The sequence below is a fragment of the Candidozyma auris genome, chromosome 2, assembly GCF_003013715.1.
Source record: "Candidozyma auris chromosome 2, complete sequence".
In the NCBI taxonomy this organism is placed as follows: Eukaryota; Fungi; Ascomycota; class Pichiomycetes; order Serinales; family Metschnikowiaceae; genus Candidozyma; species Candidozyma auris.
The window spans coordinates 924,402-946,121 of NC_072813.1; the positions used below are offsets into that span (position 1 = coordinate 924,402).

General features: G+C 44.5%; 7 protein-coding genes across 7 annotated transcripts; 2 read left to right on the forward strand and 5 right to left on the reverse strand. All coding sequences in view use genetic code 12, as the record gives it.

The window, feature by feature from the left end:
• Positions 1-19: 19 nt before the first annotated feature.
• TRP5 (tryptophan synthase TRP5) lies at positions 20-2,123 on the reverse strand (the record flags this gene model as incomplete). The annotated part of the gene is made up of 2 exons (XM_054702067.1): positions 20-1,374; positions 1,433-2,123. The coding sequence occupies 2 exons, from the start codon at positions 2,121-2,123 to the stop codon at positions 20-22; spliced, it is 2,046 nt and encodes a 681-aa protein (XP_054558042.1).
• Positions 2,124-2,898: 775 nt separating this feature from the next.
• On the reverse strand, positions 2,899-3,276 carry MED3 (Med3p; the record flags this gene model as incomplete). The annotated part of the gene is made up of 1 exon (XM_029035415.1): positions 2,899-3,276. One exon carries the CDS (start codon positions 3,274-3,276, stop codon positions 2,899-2,901), a length of 378 nt encoding a protein of 125 aa, XP_028890657.1.
• A 114-nt stretch (positions 3,277-3,390) lies between these two features.
• CJI96_0001888 (uncharacterized protein) lies at positions 3,391-4,188 on the reverse strand (the record flags this gene model as incomplete). Its single annotated transcript, XM_029035416.2, has 1 exon — positions 3,391-4,188. The coding sequence occupies one exon, from the start codon at positions 4,186-4,188 to the stop codon at positions 3,391-3,393; it is 798 nt and encodes a 265-aa protein (XP_028890658.2).
• Positions 4,189-4,241: 53 nt separating this feature from the next.
• CJI96_0001889 (uncharacterized protein) lies at positions 4,242-5,681 on the reverse strand (the record flags this gene model as incomplete). Its single annotated transcript, XM_029035417.1, has 1 exon — positions 4,242-5,681. One exon carries the CDS (start codon positions 5,679-5,681, stop codon positions 4,242-4,244), a length of 1,440 nt encoding a protein of 479 aa, XP_028890659.1.
• Positions 5,682-7,088: 1,407 nt separating this feature from the next.
• Positions 7,089-8,089, forward strand: FMT1 (methionyl-tRNA formyltransferase; the record flags this gene model as incomplete). Its single annotated transcript, XM_054702068.1, has 2 exons — positions 7,089-8,000; positions 8,072-8,089. 2 exons carry the CDS (start codon positions 7,089-7,091, stop codon positions 8,087-8,089), a joined length of 930 nt encoding a protein of 309 aa, XP_054558043.1.
• Positions 8,090-8,113: 24 nt separating this feature from the next.
• On the reverse strand, positions 8,114-17,470 carry VPS13 (membrane morphogenesis protein VPS13; the record flags this gene model as incomplete). The annotated part of the gene is made up of 1 exon (XM_029035419.2): positions 8,114-17,470. One exon carries the CDS (start codon positions 17,468-17,470, stop codon positions 8,114-8,116), a length of 9,357 nt encoding a protein of 3,118 aa, XP_028890661.2.
• A 1,612-nt stretch (positions 17,471-19,082) lies between these two features.
• On the forward strand, positions 19,083-21,659 carry ATG1 (serine/threonine protein kinase ATG1; the record flags this gene model as incomplete). Its single annotated transcript, XM_029035420.2, has 1 exon — positions 19,083-21,659. One exon carries the CDS (start codon positions 19,083-19,085, stop codon positions 21,657-21,659), a length of 2,577 nt encoding a protein of 858 aa, XP_028890662.2.
• Between the last annotated feature and the right edge of the window lie 61 nt (positions 21,660-21,720).

Sequence of the window (21,720 nt, forward strand, 5' to 3'; positions counted from 1 at the left end):
CAATTCGTTAAACGTATACTTATTTAGAAGGATCGTCCTCAAACCTCAAATCCCAACCAATCTGTTCACCCAAAACTGGCAAGGCCTTTGCTACACTCTGTACGTCCTTGTCGCCTCTACCAGAAACGTTGATGATGATGTGCTGATCTTTAGACATGGTCTTTGCGAGTTGAACAGCTCCGAAAACAGCGTGAGAAGATTCCAAGGCTGGAATAATACCTTCCAATTGGGACAACAATCTGAAACCTTCCAAAGCCTGTGCATCGGTGACAGCAATGAACTCAGCTCGTCCAATGTTCTTCCAGTAGGCTAACTCTGGCCCAACACCAGGGTAGTCCAAACCAGCCGAGACGGAATGAGTATCGTGAACCTGACCATCAGAATCCTGCAAGACATAGGTTCTAACACCGTGGAAAACACCTGGGATACCAGCAGTCAAAGTAGCAGAATGACGAGCGGTGTCCACGCCATCACCACCGGCCTCAACACCCAACATCTTGACGGACAAGTCATGTTCGAAAGGAGAGAACATACCCGTTGAGTTGGAGCCACCACCGACGCACGCAACAACAGCATCAGGCAAACGACCATCATTCAATTCCTTGAACTGCTCCTTGGCTTCGTTACCAATGACACTCTGGAAAGTTCTCACGAGAGTAGGGTATGGATGTGGGCCAATTGCAGAGCCAACGACGTAATGTGTCGTTTCCAAATTGGACACCCAGTATCTGAAAGCTTCAGAAGTAGCGTCTCGAAGGGTCTGCGTACCGTTTGTAACAGCTACACACTTTGCACCTAAGATGCGCATTCTGAAAACATTAAGAGCTTGACGCTTGACGTCCTCAGCACCCATGAATACACAACACTCCAAACCGAATTTGGCACAAGCAGTGGCAGTGGCCACACCATGCTGGCCAGCACCAGTTTCTGCAATAATTCTCTTCTTACCCAATCTCTTTGCTATGAGTACCTGTGCCAACGCATTGTTAATTTTATGGGAACCGGTGTGATTCAAGTCTTCTCTTTTCAACCAAATCTGCGCACCACCAGCGTGTTCCGTCAACCTGTCAGCTTTGTGTAGACTTGAGGGTCTCCCAATGTAAGAATATAATGATCTAAACTCCTTCCAGAACTCAGGGTCCCCGACAGCGCTCTCGAAGCCTCTTTCCAACTCAGCTAAACAAGTGTGCAAAGCTTCTGGAACGTACTGACCTCCGAACTCACCAAATCTGGGGTTGTACTTGTGCTCTTCTTCCAAAACAGCCTTAGGGGGATTGTGCTCAAGAGGAGCAGCGTATGGCTTAAACTCAGCTGGAGGAGTACCGTTATACTCTTCACCCAAGATAGAACGCACGTACTTGTAGGCAACTTCACCTCTCTCCAGGCTTCGACTCATCCAAAAGAGTGATAATCTTTGAGCCAATCACCACACCATCAGCTGCTGCACCAACAGTCAAGAAGTGTTCTCTGGTACTAACACCGAAACCGACGGCCAAAGGAGTGTCTCCCGCAAATTTTCTCACACGTCCACATAGTTGAGCGACGCTCAGAGACACTTCTTGGGCAGAGCCGGTTGTGCCCATACGGGAAACGACGTAAATAAAGGAGTCAGCAATGCCACCCAAGACTTTTAAGCGGGCATCATTGGTAGCTGGTGCAACCAATGGCACATAGCTCATGCCGTATTTGGCACAGGTAGTTCTGAATTTCACAGCTTCTTCTGGGGGCAAGTCAACAACAATGTAACCATTTGCACCGGCCTTAGCGGAGTCTTCAATCAACTTCTCTTCACCATATTTCATGATAGGGTTGTAGTAGCCCATTAAGATGATAGGAACAGTGACACCTTCCTTTCTAGCCTGAGCAACCAACTCTAAACATTTGACTACGGTGACACCATTCTTCAAAGCAACAGTGTTGGCAGCCTGAATAGTTGGACCATCGGCGATCGGATCGGAAAACGGCACGCCCAACTCAATGATATCCACCCCACCTTTCTGCATACCCTGCAAGATGGGAATGGTGTCTTCAATAGTTGGGAAACCAGCGGTGATGAAATTCACCAAGGCATTTCTGCCTTCCTTTTTGCATCTGGCGAAAGTCTCTTTCAACAAAGCAGACATTCTTTGAGGGTACGAAAATGGGAATGTAAAGGGTATCTAATGCTGAAGAATCAGATATATAAGAGCTCTTTTTGAGCGCAAGATTCAACGGCTTATATACACGCTTGATAGCGGCCCTATGAGTCAGTTCAGGGTAACCCTTTAGCCAAAAATGTGGATGACATAGACAATCTCGAGATGCTTTGATCCTGGCTGACTCAATATATTGTCGTTGTGAGTGCTTGAGTGCCTCTGAGTGTTTGTGGAAAATTGACATCGACATTCCGATCTAGAATTGATGCCCAGATACACGCGATTAGCGAACATCTGCTAGACGTCCAAATTCCTCGAATAATGGTTCAACGGATCCGCTTGTAAACGTCTAAGATTAGGGGAGCAGTCGCCTTATGCAACGGGTCGTCTGAATCACACGCTGAGACTATAAAGGGCTAGGAAATCAGCCTCCAATTGGGCTTGAGATGAAACCACCAAAATGCTTGGCACGTTATATGCTCTTCTTTGATGCTTAGTTACAACATCGTTTAAGGCCATTTTGAGACTGCGTGGCCTAAGCTTGGGTCGTAGACAAATTTATTGGACTCGCATCAAGTTTAAGATTTGATAATATCCAACCTCAACTGATTTGTGAAGAGTAAGAATGGAAACTGAAGGTGAATTGCTCGCTTCTAGCGAGCTTCGTCGAAGATTCTTCTTTAATTGTCAGGGTTGATGGTGTGGCGTTGGGATGATGTAGAACCCAGGAATCAGTCGTTGAGTTCAGAAGGGGAACACACCACTACTTTTTCTTGCCATTTTTCTGCGGCAGCATATTCGATCTCTTCTCTGGCAGCCCGTTGACTGTCGAGTTGGTCTCTGGCTCTTGGCCCAATTTAATCTGCGACAAGTTGATGATGGGTAAGAGACGATTGTAGCGAGCGCAGTAGTCCTTGATAGAGGTCTGGACTTGAGCAAGACGTTTCTGTAATGCTTCTTGGTACTCTTGCTGACTGCTTTTCTCGGGGATCGTTGCTAGCTGTTTGAGAAACAAGGACATGTCATTTCTTAGGATGTTCACCTCGGCCTTGAGGCGCTCGAGCTCGTCGTATATAAGCTTGCTGTCTACTTTGCCACTTGCAATGTCATCAATCTTGATGGGCACCGGTAGTTCGCTCATTAGGGGTTGATTATAAAGCTCAACAGTGGAAAGTGAGGAGAAGTGTCTATGTAGTAAAATTATCGCGAGTTCTAAAGTCGCACCCTTGTAGAGCAGGGCAGGACAACCTAATGGTTACCTGGCAGCTGGTTTCTTTCGTCTCCGTAAGATGACGGTTTCAGCCTCAACCGTCCAGCCAGTATTGTGCTTCTCAATAAATTTTGACACATCTTCAATATTGAGGTAGCGTGTCATATCGGAAACAGCCATTGAGAAGTACAGCGTACTCAAACATTGAATCATATGGCCCCTCATCTTCGGTAGTCCGAGCTCCATTACCTTCTTGCGACTTGAATCATGCTCATCCTTGAGTAATTGGAGCCATGTGCGGTAGTCCTCGAGCTCCCACGCTTCGAGCACACGGTACAAGGTATCTTTCCTTGTGAAATGTTTGTATAAAAGCACCCACGCAGTGGCATTATCCCTATTGCAATGCGATATATGGAGTATCATGATCTCAGCCACTTTGGAGACCTCAGACTCAGTGAGCAATTGCTGATTTCGTAGAAGGTATTGTCCACATGGTACATACGCCTGATATCTACCGATCTTAGTGCTGTAATTAAACGAGAACATATAGACAGATTTGCTGAACTCATCGGGCTCTAGATGAAGAATAGCTTCTCTAAGCTTTCTAAGCGAGTCTAATACTTGGTCATCACTCTGTTGATCCATCCGTTGTATATCGACGAAGTAAGCCTTTCGTGCTTCGGGGTCGTTCTGAAGCTTGTTGTTTTCGCCGCGCGACACGAACCCGTACTCATCCTTCTTTGGAGTGGCAAACTTGGCTTTTCTCGCCTTCAATTTATCATCTTCAGAATTTACCTTGGGTCTTCGATTTGGGGGAACGTATTTCTTGAGCTGCTCGGGCATACATTCAAGGTGAGATCTCCACCGTGCGATGTATGGCCCGATTCGCGCGAATCTCACTTCTCTTGCTTAGTATTGGCCTTTGCGCGCTCGTTGGGTCTGCTTGCGAGATAGAGCTCTCCAAAATTGAAGATGGAGACCACCAAAATGGAGAAAACACTCACTCCAAGGGTTAGTTTAAAGACTTGTCTGTAGCAGCCGTTTCCTAGAGTACAGATGTTTGTGCCCAAGTCAGTCGTGCTGGTGTGCTGATCGTAAACCTTACCGAAAAGGTTGGTAAAGAAGAAAGAGGGAGCGATTGGTGCCATTCCCACAAGTCCCCAGTTGCCAGAGAAATTTTCCATGCCGAAAACATCACCAACAATGATTGGCATGATGCAAAATGTAAATCCGTAGAAGAATCCCGATAACATTGAAGCCCACTCCAAATGATGAGGGTCCGTGATGCTGAGGGCCATGATTTGGGTGATTACAAGGCCAAAACCTGGAATGAAAAGGAGCCATCCTCGTGGCTTTTGGAAGCTTTGAGTTATTATATCTCCCAAAATGCCCGCCAGAAGTCTTCCAATGCAGTTTGCAATAGATGTGAGTCCCACTTGGACCTGCTGCTCCTGTTGAATGACGATGTCCATGGGCACATACTCTGCCGTGGGGTCCACTGGAGGCAGGAATGTGTTTGTTACAAGCGCCTTGACCATATATCCAACAGTGTAGATGTACATTTGGCCCAAAGAAGCGAAAGCGCCAGTGGTGATGAAAAGGAGCCAGAATCTGGGGTTCAGAAACAATGCGAGCCCTGAAACTTCTGCGTGGTGGTGGAGATCATGATATTGGACGGGTTCAGTCTCAAATTTCTGGCCAATAGTGGTCATCTGTATAATTTCAGAGTTGCTCACAGGGTGTCTCTTTGGCTGAAGCTTCCTCACGTCGCAAAGCATCAATTGGGGAGCGCAGATGGCCAAAATAACGCCCACAGACACAATTAAGAACCAAAGGAAGCCCGCTGTGTCACCAGGGTAGTACAAAGATGCAACCACAGAGTAAAACATTGCAGAGAGGCCGTACAAGGCTAATGGGAGTGAGGTAGCCACCCCACGTATGTTCGGGAACGAAACAGCACAACATTTGAGGCAAGCAGAATTGATGAATGTGGATCCGAACCCCACCAAGAACAACAAGAAACACAGCCAGTTCAAGTCGGAGCTGGCCGTAGCATACTGTCTTCTGAGGCAATAGTAGCCCAAACAGATAGTCGAGCCGCCAATCAAAAGCGAAACAGTATAGCCTCTGCGGTCAACGACCATACCAGCCAAGGGCCCAGTGATGGCCACACCCAAAGAGCCAAAAAGCGCTATGAGTGACGAGTCTGTGGCGGTGTACTGGAGCCTTAGCGCCAACTGCGGGCTATAAGACGAGTATAGGTACAAGGTTCCACAAATAAGGCCTAGGAAAGTGCACGAAAGAAGCACGAGCGATTTAGTGACTGTGGAGGGCATAGCGAAGCACAAAGAGAACGAATTAGTAAAGGGCTTAGGTCAAGGTATAAGGTATCGTTATAGGACTGTGCTCGCCAGGGTCATTGAGGATAGACGTGGTGGAAGGTTTGATGTTGTCGGTGAGATCGAAGTTTCGCGGACTGTGCCAGCGAGTGAATCAAGATTTCGCGTGGAACGCTCAGGCGGAAAGGTGCAGCTTTAGTGTACACTAAAAATAACACTTGTCACAAGTGAGGATTTGAGAGGAATTTTTGACAGCAAATTTTGATTTGACAACCTCGGATTAATACTACAAGCTTTCCGGGAAGCTATGGCGTTTGCATTTGCCAAGTCCTACCATTTGACGCGTGCTTGGTACTTCTTTGGATGCGCGAGTTCGTAAATCTCAGGCACCGCTGAAGCTGTAGACAACTTGTGGAAAATCTAAAGGTAATAGTTTGTCGTAGCACTTGGAGCAATGAGGTACCAAAGATCACTTCTTTATATGCTTGAGTAGAGATTTTCTCTCTACATGGCCAAGTAACCTTTCTTTCGAAGCCATTTCTTCCCTGTCAGCACTTCGTGTGTTTTCTTCCTCGGAGAAGTCCTAGACCTCCAAGCTGGTGGACTCACGTATCTGTCTTCGCATTCTTTGGTCCTTCAATTGCTTCAGAGCATATTTCCGTGGCATTACTACCGCGAATTGTGCTAGATTTAATAAACATTCTTTGGGCCTCATCGTTGCTTTTCTATTTAGGTCCATGGGCATCGTCATTGCAACTTGTAGGCATAGGCAAACTATGGGGATAACCTCAATAAGGCTCCGTCTTGGTCAACGCACGTTGTTAAATCAAGTTTTATATATCCATTGTCACAAGGTGAAATTTCGCAGCCATTTACAACCCCAACTGTTGGCCCTTTAATGTTGCAATTAGTCACTACAGTGTTTTACTTCCTTATATGGCTGTTGAGTAAGTTCAACTTTGAGCACAGTGCCATGGATTGACCAAAGGTGCTCTTCGATTGCTAAATGACGAATTTTTAGATATATTTCGAACCAACCCGGTTACAGAAGTGCACTCAGTCTGTCTGCTCGTTGCTGCCAGTCCAAATTAAACATAATTGCTATACTTGACAATGGTCGTAAAGGTATATCTCGTGGTCTGTCTTGGTACGGGGGCTGGCTGTTGCCATTGAGCTTAAAGCTAATTTTGCTGCCATACAATGGTGCAACCCACATGGCCGTCTTTATTCGAAGGCTTTCTCGGCATTCGAGCTTTTCTGAAATAAACAAGATGAAAACGACGATTCTCAGTGCGGGCCTATTCCTTCCTAAGCACTTTTCGCAGCCATTCCTACGTTTCTAATATACATTCACCAACTAAATCTCAAGCCTCTTAATCAAGCTGTCTTACTCTTACGTGACCCATGACTATTGAGAGGGCCCTACGAATCGCTTTCTTCGGCTCGGATAAGTTCAGCAGACAATCACTCCATAGACTTCGAGAACTACGGCACCAGCAGCCGTCGCTCATATCCTCGCTCACGGTAGTCACTCGGTCTATAAAGCCAACAGGGCGTAACTTGAAGAACTTTGTGGACGTGCCAATTGGCGAATATGCTCAGCAGCATCAGCTACCAGTTTTGAGAGCAGACTCACTGGAGGAGATTCTTCGACTTTTGAATCATGAGAGTTTTGACTTGGCGGTGGCTGTCTCATATGGCAAACTCATCCCTGGGGCGTTCATCAGCTCGCTTAAGTATGGCGGCATCAACGTTCACCCGTCTTTGTTGCCTATGTATAGGGGTTCTTCACCAATACAGTATGCATTGAAGGATGATTTGAAGGAGACTGGCGTCTCTTTACAAACCCTTCACCCGTCTAAGTTTGATCATGGCACAGTCATCCTGCAATCTGAACCTATACCTATCTCCGAAGATGACAACTTTGATTCATTAGCTGAACGCTTGGGTGTTGTTGGTGCGAACTTGCTAGCGTCGGCAATTGTCGATGGCTCTTTCATTGAACCAATAAAGCCAATACAAACGCTGTACAAGCCGTCCTTGGCACCGAAAATAAGATCCTCTGAATCACAAATAAAGTGGTCACTGCTATCCGCAAGGCAGATCAAAAGATTAAACGATGCTTTGGGTCCATTGTATACTTACAAAAAGGTCGACATAAAGAAGAAGAGACAAAATGTTCACGAATTACACAAGGTAATTCTTGACAAAATAAGCATATCAGACTCATTTGACAACTTACGAGAACCAGGTGAATTTATTCATGACACGGACACTAATTCTCTTGTGATAAAAACCTTGGATGGTGCCGTGAAGGTACAAAAATTGAAGTTTCAGTGCTGTGGAGAAGAGGACTCTAAAACATTCACTCAAAGGCTTACAAAGAGAGCAGGGCCAACACCTAATATATTTGTATATAGTCCACCACATCACTGAATTACCTTGGCGTGCTGGTTGAACTTATCAACTGCAACACGAAGTTTTCCATACAAAAACTCCCTGTTATTCTTCTCAGGAATGGGCACAAAAGGTCCCTCTTTCGTCTTGAGTTTAACATGAATTCCTGTAGGCTCCAATGTGATCGCCTTCACTTGATCAAAGTTAGCCACCCAAATGACTTTCAAAGTGTCGATCGAGAAAAGAATCATCCTCTTGAATGTGATAACAATAGCCTTCTCTTCTCCTGACAAAAGCAAATGCGCCAAATATGTATCACTGAAGAAGCGTCCTCCCTCTATAGACTTGAGCCAGTATTGGCCTTGCGCCTCTCTTAGAGAGTACGGTCTAATGACTTCGTCGTGCGAGACATACCTAGGAAGACGAACCTTTTCTAAGCCATCAGCATCAAACACAGTGGTGGTGTTTCTGATACCTTCACCAACATTGGAAGCAAGATCGAAGAGTCCAATAGCGGTCTTGGTAGGAAGACCCACGACACCTTTACCGAGTCCCTTGAAGAACCCATTGGCTCCTCCAGTAGCTGCTCCCTCCGCTGGAGCGGTTGCAATTCCGGTCACACCGGAAGAGATTGACTCAAAGAACGAACTTGCACCAGACGAAAATCCGTACAAGGCATGCTTAGGCTTGTTTCTGCGTTGGTTGAGCCTTCTTCGCTCCTGAAAAGCCTTATCCATAGTGGCAACAGACAATCCCTTGGCGATGGATCCAGTGACCTTGGCGAAAGAGTCTGAGAATCCAAAGACTGATTTTTTAAGGAAGCTGAGACCTCCTTTTGCAATGCCTATACCCAACTCTTGTGGTCGGTCGTTGATAACGAATCCTTGGTATGGTTCATAAAAGATGTCGAGAACACCAGAGGAAATGTTATTAAAAAGACCGACTGGGTTACCCAAAAAGTCAGCCGAGCCCAAGATCTTGTGCAATTGATAGAAGAAAGATTGACCATAGTGCTTTTGAATGGACTCAAGCAAAATTGGAATCGGAACCCTGATATTTTCAATGAATAAGGCATTCAAATTGATAGGTGCATCATTGATGTTGCCAATTGCCATTGTGAGGATGTTTACAAAGAACATGATGGTATTTTGCGACGATGTTCTATCCTCAACATTCACTCTCTCAGTTCGAACAAATGACAAGTGTGTCAGAGTTGGCTGCAAATGCAAGGCTTCGAAGTAGATATCACTGGCATCAGACAACTTCGTAGGCTCTGGAATCTCAAGATTATCATCGCAAAGCTTGTCTTCGTTGAGATTATTCCAGCTTGCACCCGGGAATTTAGAGAACTCGAGTAAGGCAAATAAGAAATCTTCATCAAGCTCCATGGTCATCTCTTGAAGTAATACTGTAGCGTATTTGATAAAGACCACGCCATGAGACTCGTCCTTCACCTTACAGATAGAACCAGAGAACGACGGATGACTATTCATTTCTTTCCCAGACTTCGGAACTATGGTTGGATAAAGAATTATTGGGAAGATACCTCCGTAAAGCTGGTTATCGATTTGAATCCATTTCAACTTCGCACTGACGTTCTGATACAAGTCTGACTCGTTATACCTTAGCTCAATTCCTCTGAGTGTTATGTAACATAACTCCTGGCATCTAGTGTTGATTAAAGAGACACCAATACCCTCGAAACGTGCCACGATCTTCGTGTAGTAATTGTCATCAACCTCATCCACTTCAAACTGTTGCTTGGATTCGTTGACGGTTGAGTTAGTTTCTGCCTTTCGCAATTTATACAAGCTCATTCCAGGGTCGTAGTCGGAGATGACTAAAGACTGAGTGGGTCCATCTGCGACTACATTGAGATCGAGAATTTTCTGATCGTCTCTTTCGGTTGCGGGTAGTCTGAAAGGTTTAAGATTACCGATCTCAGCGAGGTTTATGGCTCGTTCACGGCCACGAACTCTGATTATGAGCTCTTTGACAACAGCATTCGGATAGTCATACGCATAGGGCATGACACTTTTTGCCGGAATCTTGTAGTAGATTGGTTTGTAAATAGAGTCTCGTTTGACAACCTCGCCATTTGAGTCAATGTTAGGGTTTGCCTGATAGATGTAGAGCTCATTATCGGTGAAGTTCCTGATGGAATACGGCCACTGGTTATTTGCATTCTCTACCAGGATGAAGATTGTTGCATTCTCCGTCATGATGTTGACCTTCAAAAGTGACTGCCCCTGGCCTTCTTTTTGGATTTTCAAGTATATTTGGCCAATATCATCAATTGCAAACGGAGATGACCATCCCTTTCCTCCTTTCTCAAACTTTAACATGATACTTTTTTTGTCGATACGATGGAGGTTATAAAGGGGCATCAGTTGTCCAGATTCGAGCAGTAATTGCTTTGTAGAGCCATTCTCAACGAGTGAAAGTGGTTCCGAAAGTGTATTCTTTATGACGTATCGAGGCGAGAATGTCACCACCTTTGTGAGCTTATATTTTCCCTCTCCTTCTCCGAGGGAAACTCCAAAGTTCATTTCAGTTTGCTTGTTGTTAAGTTGGACCAGTAAACCTATAGTTTGCCCGATGGCATCAAAGGAAATTGGAGCAGACCAGACAGAGTCCGAAATCTTCACGAGAGCTCTATTCAGCCTCTCCCCATCTCTATCAAAAGAGAACATATGTGGAAGATTATTCAAGGCCTTCGACGACTCCAAAACATTAAAGCGGCTCGCTTTATCTAAGACCGTCAAGTTCTGTCCGGTCCTATTGAGAATTATGTAAGGACTGTAGACTGCAACCTTCAAGTTGGTCTTCACTTTATCCTTTGGATAATACATTTTGAGCTGCACATTTCTACCCGCATTGCTTCTCGTATTGATAAGCGTTTCTCGCTTAAACTCACTTCTCTTTGTCGAATTGATTATCGCAAATTCTGACTTCTCGAATCCGCAGTTGAGAGGTTCGACGCTCATCAATAGCAATGCTTCCAAGGTCACAACATGGACGAAGGTGCTCTGTCCCTTCTTCACTGTTCCACTCCAATCCTTCTTACTACTCTTATCGTACAATCTGAAGTTGAAATCGAAAGGCATGAGATTCTCGATTTCAAGAGGAGCTGATATCACCAAAGTCATATGTGGATATACTCTTGCGAGAGGCTCTTCTTTGTCAAACTTGACTTCAGCTTGGAAGTAGAATGTGGAGCTTGCTCCGCTGCCAATAGATGAGCACGAAATGGCACTTCCATGGTGCATGAGATCCTTCCAGTGCAAGGTTTCATTCGACCAATTGAAGTTGGTCTCTAGATGAGGTTTGATTTTCAAGCTACCCCAAAAGACGGCATTGATAGGAAGAGATCGAATTTCATTTGCGGCGACACGAATCTCCGAATCGATACCTTTCTTTGCATCTGCGATTTTCACTATGATATCAGATTCCGAATCATTCTTGACTTTGAAGGTAGAACGTAATATGATGGTTTTGACGTTATCATCTCCAAGAACTATCTCAGCTGCGAGTCTATTATGGACGTCATCAATAGGTGGATTGAGCATGAATATCTGTTCGCCCACGCCTGCAGCGTTGATTCTCCGCACCGGTTCGTAGGACGACTCAAGGAATCTCAAGCCCAAGTTATCCTTCTCATTATCTGTATCCAATTGTTCACGAATAACTCTCCAGTCCTCAAAAGCCCAAGGTATCTTTTCGTTATTTTTCACTAATGTCACCCTGCGATTCAGCTCCTCACCTCTATCAGTCCAAACCTCCAAGTCAAGCCCAGTTTCATTCAAAATGATGTATGGTGCAATTTCATCACGCGACTTTCCTTCCCCATCAGGACTGATCGACGAAAAGACCTGAGAAAGCAATGCAACTGATCTAGATGATACTGTAATCTGAGCCATTGTTCTGGATACTACATCAACGATTATGCTTGGCTTCGGAATGAGAGTCTTGTGGGCATACACTGATACTGGCCACGGTTCCACAAGAGGCTCCCAAGTCGATTTAGCATAATTGTATATGTTGACGTAAGGCTCAAAGTGACACTCAGCACTCAAATCTGTGGACCAATTCAACACTTTGGTTTCAAATGGTTTCATATTAGCATCAAGAACGGGAAGCTCATGTACATCACCGATAAGAACAAATCGTGCACCACCGAAGGATGCGTTGAACTCTTCGCCCTTAATGATGACCTCGTTGCTGACTGAACGTCTCCTTCTCTTTGCCGACTCATTAGAAAATCTAGAGACAACACTAGGGGCATATTGAGAGAGTCTCCTCTTGAAGTCATCAGAGATGCTAAATTCAGGTTCAGAAGACTTGACAGAGGTTCCCATGGCTTCTTCGTAGAGTTCACTGGCTTTATTAGCAATTCTCAACGCAAGTCTTATTTCACGCAACGAAAGTCTCATGAGCAAGGGGTCTATGGATAATTGGATGTTTGTGAGGAATGATGTGTCAGTAGAACCTCTGCTGTCCAAAGCAAAAGAAATCGAGAAGTCGTCAATGATACGAAGTCTCTTTTCAACATCATCCATTTTCTTAACAAACAACCCAACACTGTCAGCTGCCAATGATATGATGTTTTGACTCGTTATGAGAACTTGCTCGATCTTGAACACGAAAGCCTCTGAATCGGCAGCTGTGGAATCAGCAAGAAGAATCACAGATGGCTTCAATATGTTGACCGAAAAGCCAACTGACGATGTAATAGCATTAGGAGGCTCCACATTCTCCTCATGAGATGAGCATTCGCCGATAGAACGTTGGCGTTGCTCTTCGTCTTCGTCGTCCACCAAATCTTGCAGTATACTCTCTAATTGTAAGCCTTTGTTAGCAAACGCTTGTAACTCGAACAAAAAGTCGAGAGCCAAAATTACCAGAGGCTCTTCGACTGTCAACATGACAGTTGTAGTCTTCTTATCTCCAACACCAGTAGAGCCTGTTGAAGCGTTCAACTTGAACTGATCCTTCTCGCCTTGCACTGGGGGAACAACCTCTGTAAATTTATTTTTTGAATTGTTGCGTACATCGCTTATAGTGAATGCGTTGACTATGAGATCAGATGTAAAATTCTCGTCATCCTTCATAACAAAATTCAATCGCAAGTCATTCAATGCGAGAGAAGTGAGCCTTTTTTCATCGATGTTAGAAACAATTGCAGTCCTATTGTAGATCGTTAATGATATTCGGGGTATTCTTAACGCAACATCGAACTTGATATGATTGGACGACACGGATGTCGGTGGCGACCCCAAGTCTGGCTTGTTGACAGGCTGGTTTGTGATTTTCTGTGCATTCTTAGCTCTATGCATTGAGGTATCATGGGCCATTAAAGCGTTTGCGTTCTGAGCATCAGCTTCGATAGCCTCCATGGAACTCTCCTCACCTGGGGAGGTGAAGACGACTCCGAGCTTGTTTTGTAGGTTGTATAGGTAGTTCAACTGAATCTCGGAGAGGTGAAAATTAAGCTCAGGCAAATTCCCAATGATTCTAAAAGTAGGTATATTCTCGTGGAAGTCCTCAAGGTAATCGATGTCAAAACTGATGTCAAGGTTATCCACCATTTGACTCTTCTGCACTATGTCGCCAAGATGAAAAATTGATGTGACACGGGTATTTCTGAGTCCAGCATTCATAACGTTATAGGTTAGGTCATCTCTAGAGATGAAGTCATTTTTGAGGTAAAGCTCACCAAGCTCAGCTATAATGACATCATAATCTTCTCTCGAGGCATCAATCAACTTGGGAAGGCGCACCGTTGGTGCCCTAATCAAGACATTGATCTTCATTTTATTGGCATCATCTATTTGGTTTGCTTGGTTTATGGCCGCATCACGAGCTTTATCATAAATGGCTTTCATCTTAGCAAACCTGTTTAGGTAATTGATTATTTTTCCGAAAGTATCTTCCGCAAAATTGATTGTGGAAGATCCCGTAACTAGTTCGATGTAGCTATCAAAGGGTTCTTCATTAGCTGCAGGGTCAAAAGCTTTGTAAGTGAACTCTGCCAAATTGTCACCTTCGATACTGATTAAGTTTCGGAAGATCGAATCCCTTGGGGAGCCCTGATTTGACTCATCGTGTAACGAAAGTGCGCCTAAAGAGCCGTTTACTTCCAAAGCTTCTGGAAGCACGAACACTCTGACATTTGCAGTACTCAATTGCAAGGTTGCCAATTTGAGATCATCCTCGTTGAGAACCACAATGATACTATCGAGGTTGACCTTGACATTTATCTTTTGTGGTGCAATACTATCATCTCTGTAGTCGTTATGCTTCAAAGTATCAGCGGGAGTTTCCTCTGCGTTCGGATCAGTAAAGGTGTTGAGCATGAAGTTGAGAATACTCAAATACGACATTCTCGAGACAACGCACTTCACAGCAGACATGTCTACCACAACATCCAAGTCAAATACTTCAATCTCATTACCCTTGAACTCGACTATTCTTTGAGTTCTTGTGAGATCAACTTTGAAAAGTTCCTTTTTCTTACGAGTTATAGCTTCTGTCTCAGTAAAATTCCTCGATGAAATCAACTTTTCAAACTCAGCGACGCCAGAGTTTTCAATATGGTCGATAACATCAATGTCAATAAGCGTCATGTCAAGATGCATGTCGTTATCAGTCTTGTAGAATGCGAAGTTCAACGTGTCTCCGACGAGATCGAGGAAAGGATCAGCTTCTAGAGTTATCGCATTTGTGCATCTTGAGAGTGATAGCTCAACCCGTCCAACCATAAAGTCCATTTCGAACATATGCTGCTGGTTATCTGACCTTCTTTGATTTGTAAGTGTGTTAACGGGGTCTTCAACGTCCTCAAGTTTATATTGATCGTTACCCTGGCCAAACGCATGAAAGACACTATTGTCATCCCCTTCTAAACCATCCAAATCGGGGATGAGCGTATCAATGAGCTTCATGACGGTCTTGTATTGGAAGTCATTCATGGCAACGTGTATGCGTGGAATTTCGCCACCAACCTTGAAACGGGCTAAGTTTGTAGCCTCAGGAATGATTGATATTCCCAAATTGAGCTTGATGTCGAGATTGTTTAACATCACAGCTGATTGCTTAGAAGTCTCCGCATGAAGTTGCTCCATTGTGTCCTTGATAGTGGAGCCCACCAAAAATTGTGCATCCTGAAGATGAAGGTTAAATTGATCATACATGAGCGTCTTGAGTTTTCCCCAATCTTCATTGTCATAATTCTCTTTTGCTTTGATTTCTTCTATAGTCGCTTTATCGACTAAATTACTAGTAACACTGAGATGACCAGCATCTAAGATAGCGACTGGCGATTTCCAACTCGTAGGGTCGAGGGGTAAGATAATTAAAGGAGCTTGAAGGTCGAGCTTGACGTTGACGGTCTTGTGCTCTTCTAAAGCATATTGAAGACCAAGTCTCGTTTGTGTTGTGAGTCCTTCCATGGTAGCCTCTGCAGCATTCATGATGGCTCCGATCGTATCAAGATGGATTTTTGGCGGCTTGAAAAACTTTATAATCTCCTCGATAAAGAATGCGTTGTAGAAGATTGTCATCGAGTTCAATTTCGCAAGAAGGACTGAATCAGCGCTACCGTCCAAAGGATTGTTCTCAAAAGAAACCTTGAAAAAAGGATTGGCTTTATTTGAGTCAAGGGAAGAAGAAGCATCAAAGAACGACTCATTGGATGAGTGAAGGTCAGAATGGACATGTTTGACGCTGACGATATGTTTGTATAACGTTTTGGAAGTACCATCCTCGACCTTGAGTTCTTGCATTTGGAAATTGGCTAGGAATGAATCTGGTCTTTGGTAGAATTGAGTCTGGCAGCCCTCCACAATGACCTCCGCTAGATTAGAACCAAGCTTCTTTGGCTTAAGTGATATTCCTGCCTTCTTGACGGTCATGAAAACCTCGACAGTAGTTCTGTCGCGTGGAATACTGACAGCGTCGCGAAGCATGTTGTCCTCGTTGAAGTCAATGGTATCATAAAGTGCTTTCCGTTGTTCGTCTGTCAAGGTTACGTTCAAGCCACCTTCTTCAGACGGAGCCTCCATAGTTTCCTTGGCCTTGTTGCCGTACCACCATGAAGAAATCCAGCCGCCACCAGATGATTTTTGTGGTGTAGAAGGTGGTGCTGACAAGTTCTCTTTCTTGATCTCGCTTCTTGCAAGAGAACGGTAGAACCGAATATCTTCATAAGGAAGGTCCCATTCCAACTTTTCGAACGATATGTTATCAGCTTCGGAGAGATTCTTTTTGAGAAGCTTGCTCTTCCAGAGAACAATGTATCTCTTTCTTTGATCTCTTCTCTTTTTGAAATATTCCCAGCTCCATTTGTAGTTACGTTCGTGAATTTCCCCAAGAATACTCTTGATTGTGTATCTAAACCATTGCTTAGGGTCTTCATCCACGGGCACCCGTGGTCTATATTTGCGAAACTTCCAGGTCTTCTGGTACCAATGGAGCCTCGAAGCAGTCCACAATATATCTCTGTACTGGCTGCTATCGAACTCGATGCCGAACTCGTCAAAATACAATTCGGTATTGACATGCGGATGTGACTCTGTGGCACCTGTCTTGTACACCGTAAGTCTTCCCTCACCTGACACAGGTTTGAGAAGGTGCTGGTGCTGCTGCTTTGAGTCCGATACAAATGATGCTTTCAAAGCCGCGAGAACTTCATCTGGATTTTCTGATAGGATTGAGATCATTTCGGTGTTCATGTAACAGGAAAAGTTCTTGAGCATGAGCAACTTTCTTGTGAGGCTTTGTGTAATGGAAATGAAGCTAGGATTCCAATTTAGGTCTGTAGACACAGCAGACAATTCCTCGAGGGTGAGACCCAATGCATAAGGGCTCTCTGTCAACACACCCTCATCCTCGTAACGAATGTGGATGTGTTTGATGGTGACTTGCAAGTTGTCAACAATCTTGGTGACCAAGCTTTCCGTGAAGGACTCATTGGAAGCACCCTCGTTTTTGCCGCCGGCAGCACCCATATTAGATGTCAATGCGCTCTGCAAGGCTTCTAAATCTTGCAATTTTTCTTGCTTGAGTTTCTGCTCTCTTGCAGCGTCCTCGTCTGGATCAAATTCATTGATGATGATGGGAGAAGCAAGAAGGTAGACATCCTCGATGATGACTTTAACTGGTTTTCCTTTCAAGTTTGACCATGGTATCTGCAAAGTAAGCTCTCCCAAATGGCCAAACTTCACATCAACAGGCAACTTGAACTTGTCTAGGGACTCCTTTTTGAGTCTAAGGTTCTTGAGTCGCACGTCACCAGACCATATACCAATATTGAGTTGTTTGGTATCGAAGTTCTCGATATACGAGCCAAGAAACCGATTGAGTAAGGTAGCCACAACGGACTCAAACATGGCAATGTAGTTTATGAAGAAGAAGTTGTGGATCAGGCGATGATGATGATGGTTCTTACAAAGTGACGGTTAGCAATCTAGAGTGTGGTGGTGCATACAACACGGGGACCACCGTCACCTTGTCCATCGACATCAGAGAAAGAAAGTGATAAAAGAGATATTTTGAAGATGTTTCACACCAATTGAGGTCTAGCAATCACATAGATGGCCTCAATAGCTGAAAATCTCGATAATCGTCGATTTAGTCATGGGGGTATCCAGATCTTAGACACTGCCATGTATGCCGGCTTATAATGCACCTTTGCAGGCACCCTGTTTGGCTTTGGTCCCTATCGAATCTCCTATTTGAAGATAGGATTTACCTTTGGGGAATTTTGATACAGTTCACATATCCCAACAAAAGTACTCAACTAAAGGGGAACTGACGAAGTCAGAGGTAAATTTGTCCAGTGCTCGTTTTGCACTTCCTTACATTCTACGTCCAAACTAGCTTCACTATAGGCCACCATCAGAGTAGTCGAAACAAACTAGTAAGAGAACAAGAAGCTCAATATTCACGCTCACTGGGTTCTCTCACATCCCCATTGATTTCTTTAAAACACTTTTTTGCATAGGGGCCACGAACTACTCCTAAGGAGATCAATCAGTGATTTGCAGTCACCAAATCATCATTCCTCCCTCTGCGCGTACACGCTGAATCCCTCCCCCCCCCTCTCCACCTCGACAATGATGATTTGAATGACTGACCTGGTGAAAGATTTTGAACCTTGACGCCTTGAACTCCTAAATATTTATCATGATTCGTGGAGTTTTCGATTTTTAGAGCCTTACTGAAATTTTTGCACTTTGGTGACCGTTAATATTCGCACTGTTAGGTCTCGTTTTCGCAGCCATTCTGCTCCCTTGCCTAAACTCCACAAAATAATCAAACTGTAGAACCGAAAATTGTCCACCAGAGACAATGACCTTTCCTTGAACACTTTCCATCTCTTAAAGTATAAACTGTGATCTGTGATTCCAATGATTATTTTATTTTTTTCTTTTTTTGTTACTCTACCCTGCTCATCTTCGCACTCACCCTTAGCGTACGCCATGTGTGCACATAGTCGGCGCTGTAGTGTGTCTCGAGGCACGGCCACAACTCCTTACTTCGGACATGGAAATGCGACTTGTGGAGTACACGTGACACTGTCTCACCTGACTTTATCTTATCGGAGATCACTCCCTCCCTGCGCTATACTGTGGTGCACCCGTAACACTCATAAACGAATAGTTGTTTGCGGACATTCCTTTACTATATTTCCTAGAGGTATCGCTTCATAACGATCATCGCGGCGATCTCCTTGACTGTTCCTCGGCATATTCCTCAAAGCCAGTTGCACATTTGTCCACGATCCCCAGAATCTTGCTTCTCCCCCCCTCCTCTTCTGACTCACCACACTCGCGTAGTGGCAAGAGTATCCTTCAAGAGAGCAAGACCTTACTGCTGCAACAAACATAGGTGCTGGCAGAACAGCTAAATTTTTATACACTGATACATATACTTTTTCCGGTTGTTGCAAAGACTGGATTACTAATCTGACTTTCCATTTCATAACTCCCCTCAACAATCATGTCAGAGAAGATTGGCAAGTATACGATCGGCTCTGAGATCGGCAAAGGGTCGTTTGCCACAGTCTACAAGTGTACTGATGAAGAGACTCACGAGGCTGTGGCGATTAAGCTGGTTGTCCGTCGAAAGCTCAAGTCCAAAAAGCTCATTGAGAACTTGGAGGTGGAGATTCTGATTCTCAAGTCGATGAAGCATCCCCATATCGTGGGACTTCTCGACTACCACCAGACAACTACTCATTTCCATTTGGTGATGGACTATTGCTCCATGGGTGACTTGTCCTACTTCATACGGCGCCGAGATCAACTTGTGAAGACCCACCCAGTAGTTTCCCAACTTCTCCAGTGCTACCCATCCCCAGAGGGCTCTCACGGATTGAACGAGACCCTTGTTATACATTTTTTGAAACAGCTTGCCTCAGCTCTCGAGTTCTTGAGGTCCAAGTCTCTCGTTCATAGAGATATCAAGCCGCAGAATTTGCTTCTTTGCCCTCCTGCTCATTCCAAAGAACAATTTGAAGCAGAGCATTTTGTGGGCCTTTGGGATCTTCCTATTCTCAAGATTGCTGACTTTGGCTTCGCCAGATTCTTGCCCAATACATCAATGGCAGAGACTTTGTGTGGGTCCCCTCTCTACATGGCGCCGGAGATTCTTCGTTATGAAAAATATAATGCCAAGGCAGACTTGTGGTCGGTTGGGGCGGTATTCTATGAAATGACTGTCGGTAAGCCGCCCTTTCGTGCAGCAAATCATATCGAGTTGTTGAAAACTATCGAAAGAACTCACGATCGTATCAAGTTTCCTTCCTCTGCTCAGGTGCCTGAGTCACTCCGGAAGTTGATCAGATCACTTTTGAAGTATAACCCCATGGAGCGTGTCTCGTTTAACGAGTTTTTCAACCATCCACTCATCGTCAACGAGCTAGAGGGGAATAGCAGGCCTCTAGATACTTCCGAGATGGATACCAACTTGTTCATCAGCGAGTATATATCGCCAATTAACCCCTCTGATAGGGCCAAGTTCGTCACACCAATAACTCCCATGACTAGTAAGAAGCATTCTTCAAAGGGAGAAAGAAACGAGCCCCGTCCCTCACCAACTTCTGAAGGACGGTCACCATCTTCTTCCCGGATGGTCACTAGAGACAACCCTCGTGCGTTGATAGCATCACGTCGTTCAAACTCACGCGATGAACAAATCAAGCTGATCATCAATCTGAATAGTCCTGATTCGACTGCACTTTCTCATTCGATTCAACCAAAGTATAAAGAGTTCAAGCAGGGTCATCGTCTCAATAATGATGTGATTTTGGAGAAAGACTACGTTGTCGTGGAGAAGCGTGCCGTTGAAGTAAATGCTATTGCTGATGAATTAGCAAAAGTGGGAGTAAGCGGTACGACTTCACACCATCAGCAAACGCAGCAAGGTCAAGGACCTGATCGCACTCTCGTACCGGTGAGAAGACCATCCCAAAGATCGGCGAATTCTTCGGGAAGGAGACCGAGCTTTGGTGATAGGAGGATTCCTATATCCATCTCACCAACCAATGCGTTAGGAAAAGCTATTAGTCTTGCTTCCAATCGTTTATTCGGCAATAATGCACAGACTGCGGAGGTCGGAGATGACGGTTCGCAGACAGGCGAACTCAAATCATTTTCTACAATTGTTTCAAGCCCTGACTTTGCCAATAATTTGCTATTGAAAAAAGTTAAGCTTCCAGTATCAAATACTCTTTTGGCAGCCACCCCAGCCGAGAGAGAAAAGCAAGATGCATTCTCGTACGACGAAAAGGTGCTTCATCAGTTGGAATCAATTGCGACGAAGTCTCATGCAATTAGCTTATTTGCAGATGTCAAATTTAGCCAACTCATTCCATCTCCTCCATCAACCGACGAGTATGATGATGAAATCATGCAACATAATGACCTACTCCCACCGAAGATGATCAAAGCAATAAGCGAAGAAGGGGTTGTGTTGTACGTGAAAACTTTGTCATTGCTCGCCAAGGGTATGGGACTCGCAAGTGAATGGTGGATGACTCACTATGACAAAAACGAACATACCGGAGAGCAGCAACTTGTTCGCTCTTTGGATCTTCAAGTAACCTCTCAAATCAACGAATTGGTTCAATGGATAAGAGATCAATTCAATGAATGCCTAGAGAAAGCCGAGTTTATTAAGCTAAGGCTAGAAGAAGCCAATGAAAGTATAAGGAAGGACGAAGATGTCACAGCGACATCAAATTTCACTGAGCAAATGAGTGTTGGAGGAGCTACAGCAACCACGATTAGCGGTGATGCAAACAGCGAGACTGTTCAGGTTGTTGCAGAAAAGCTTATTTTCGACCGTGCATTAGAGATCTCGAGAAATGCGGCAGTCAACGAATTGGTTAAGGAAGATTTGAAAGGTTGCGAGCTTGCTTATAGCACTGCGATATGGATGCTTGAAGCTCTTTTGGATGAGGAATCATCAGAGGTCGAGAAGTTAGACGATGAGGACAGAGCTATGGTGGAGAAATTTGTTGTCAGCATTGGCAACAGATTATCAGTCTTAAAAAAGAAACTCGAGATAAATTGAACAGATTTTGCATACCTCGACACCTGAATTTATACAAGGCACGTCCACTTTTTCAAGATTC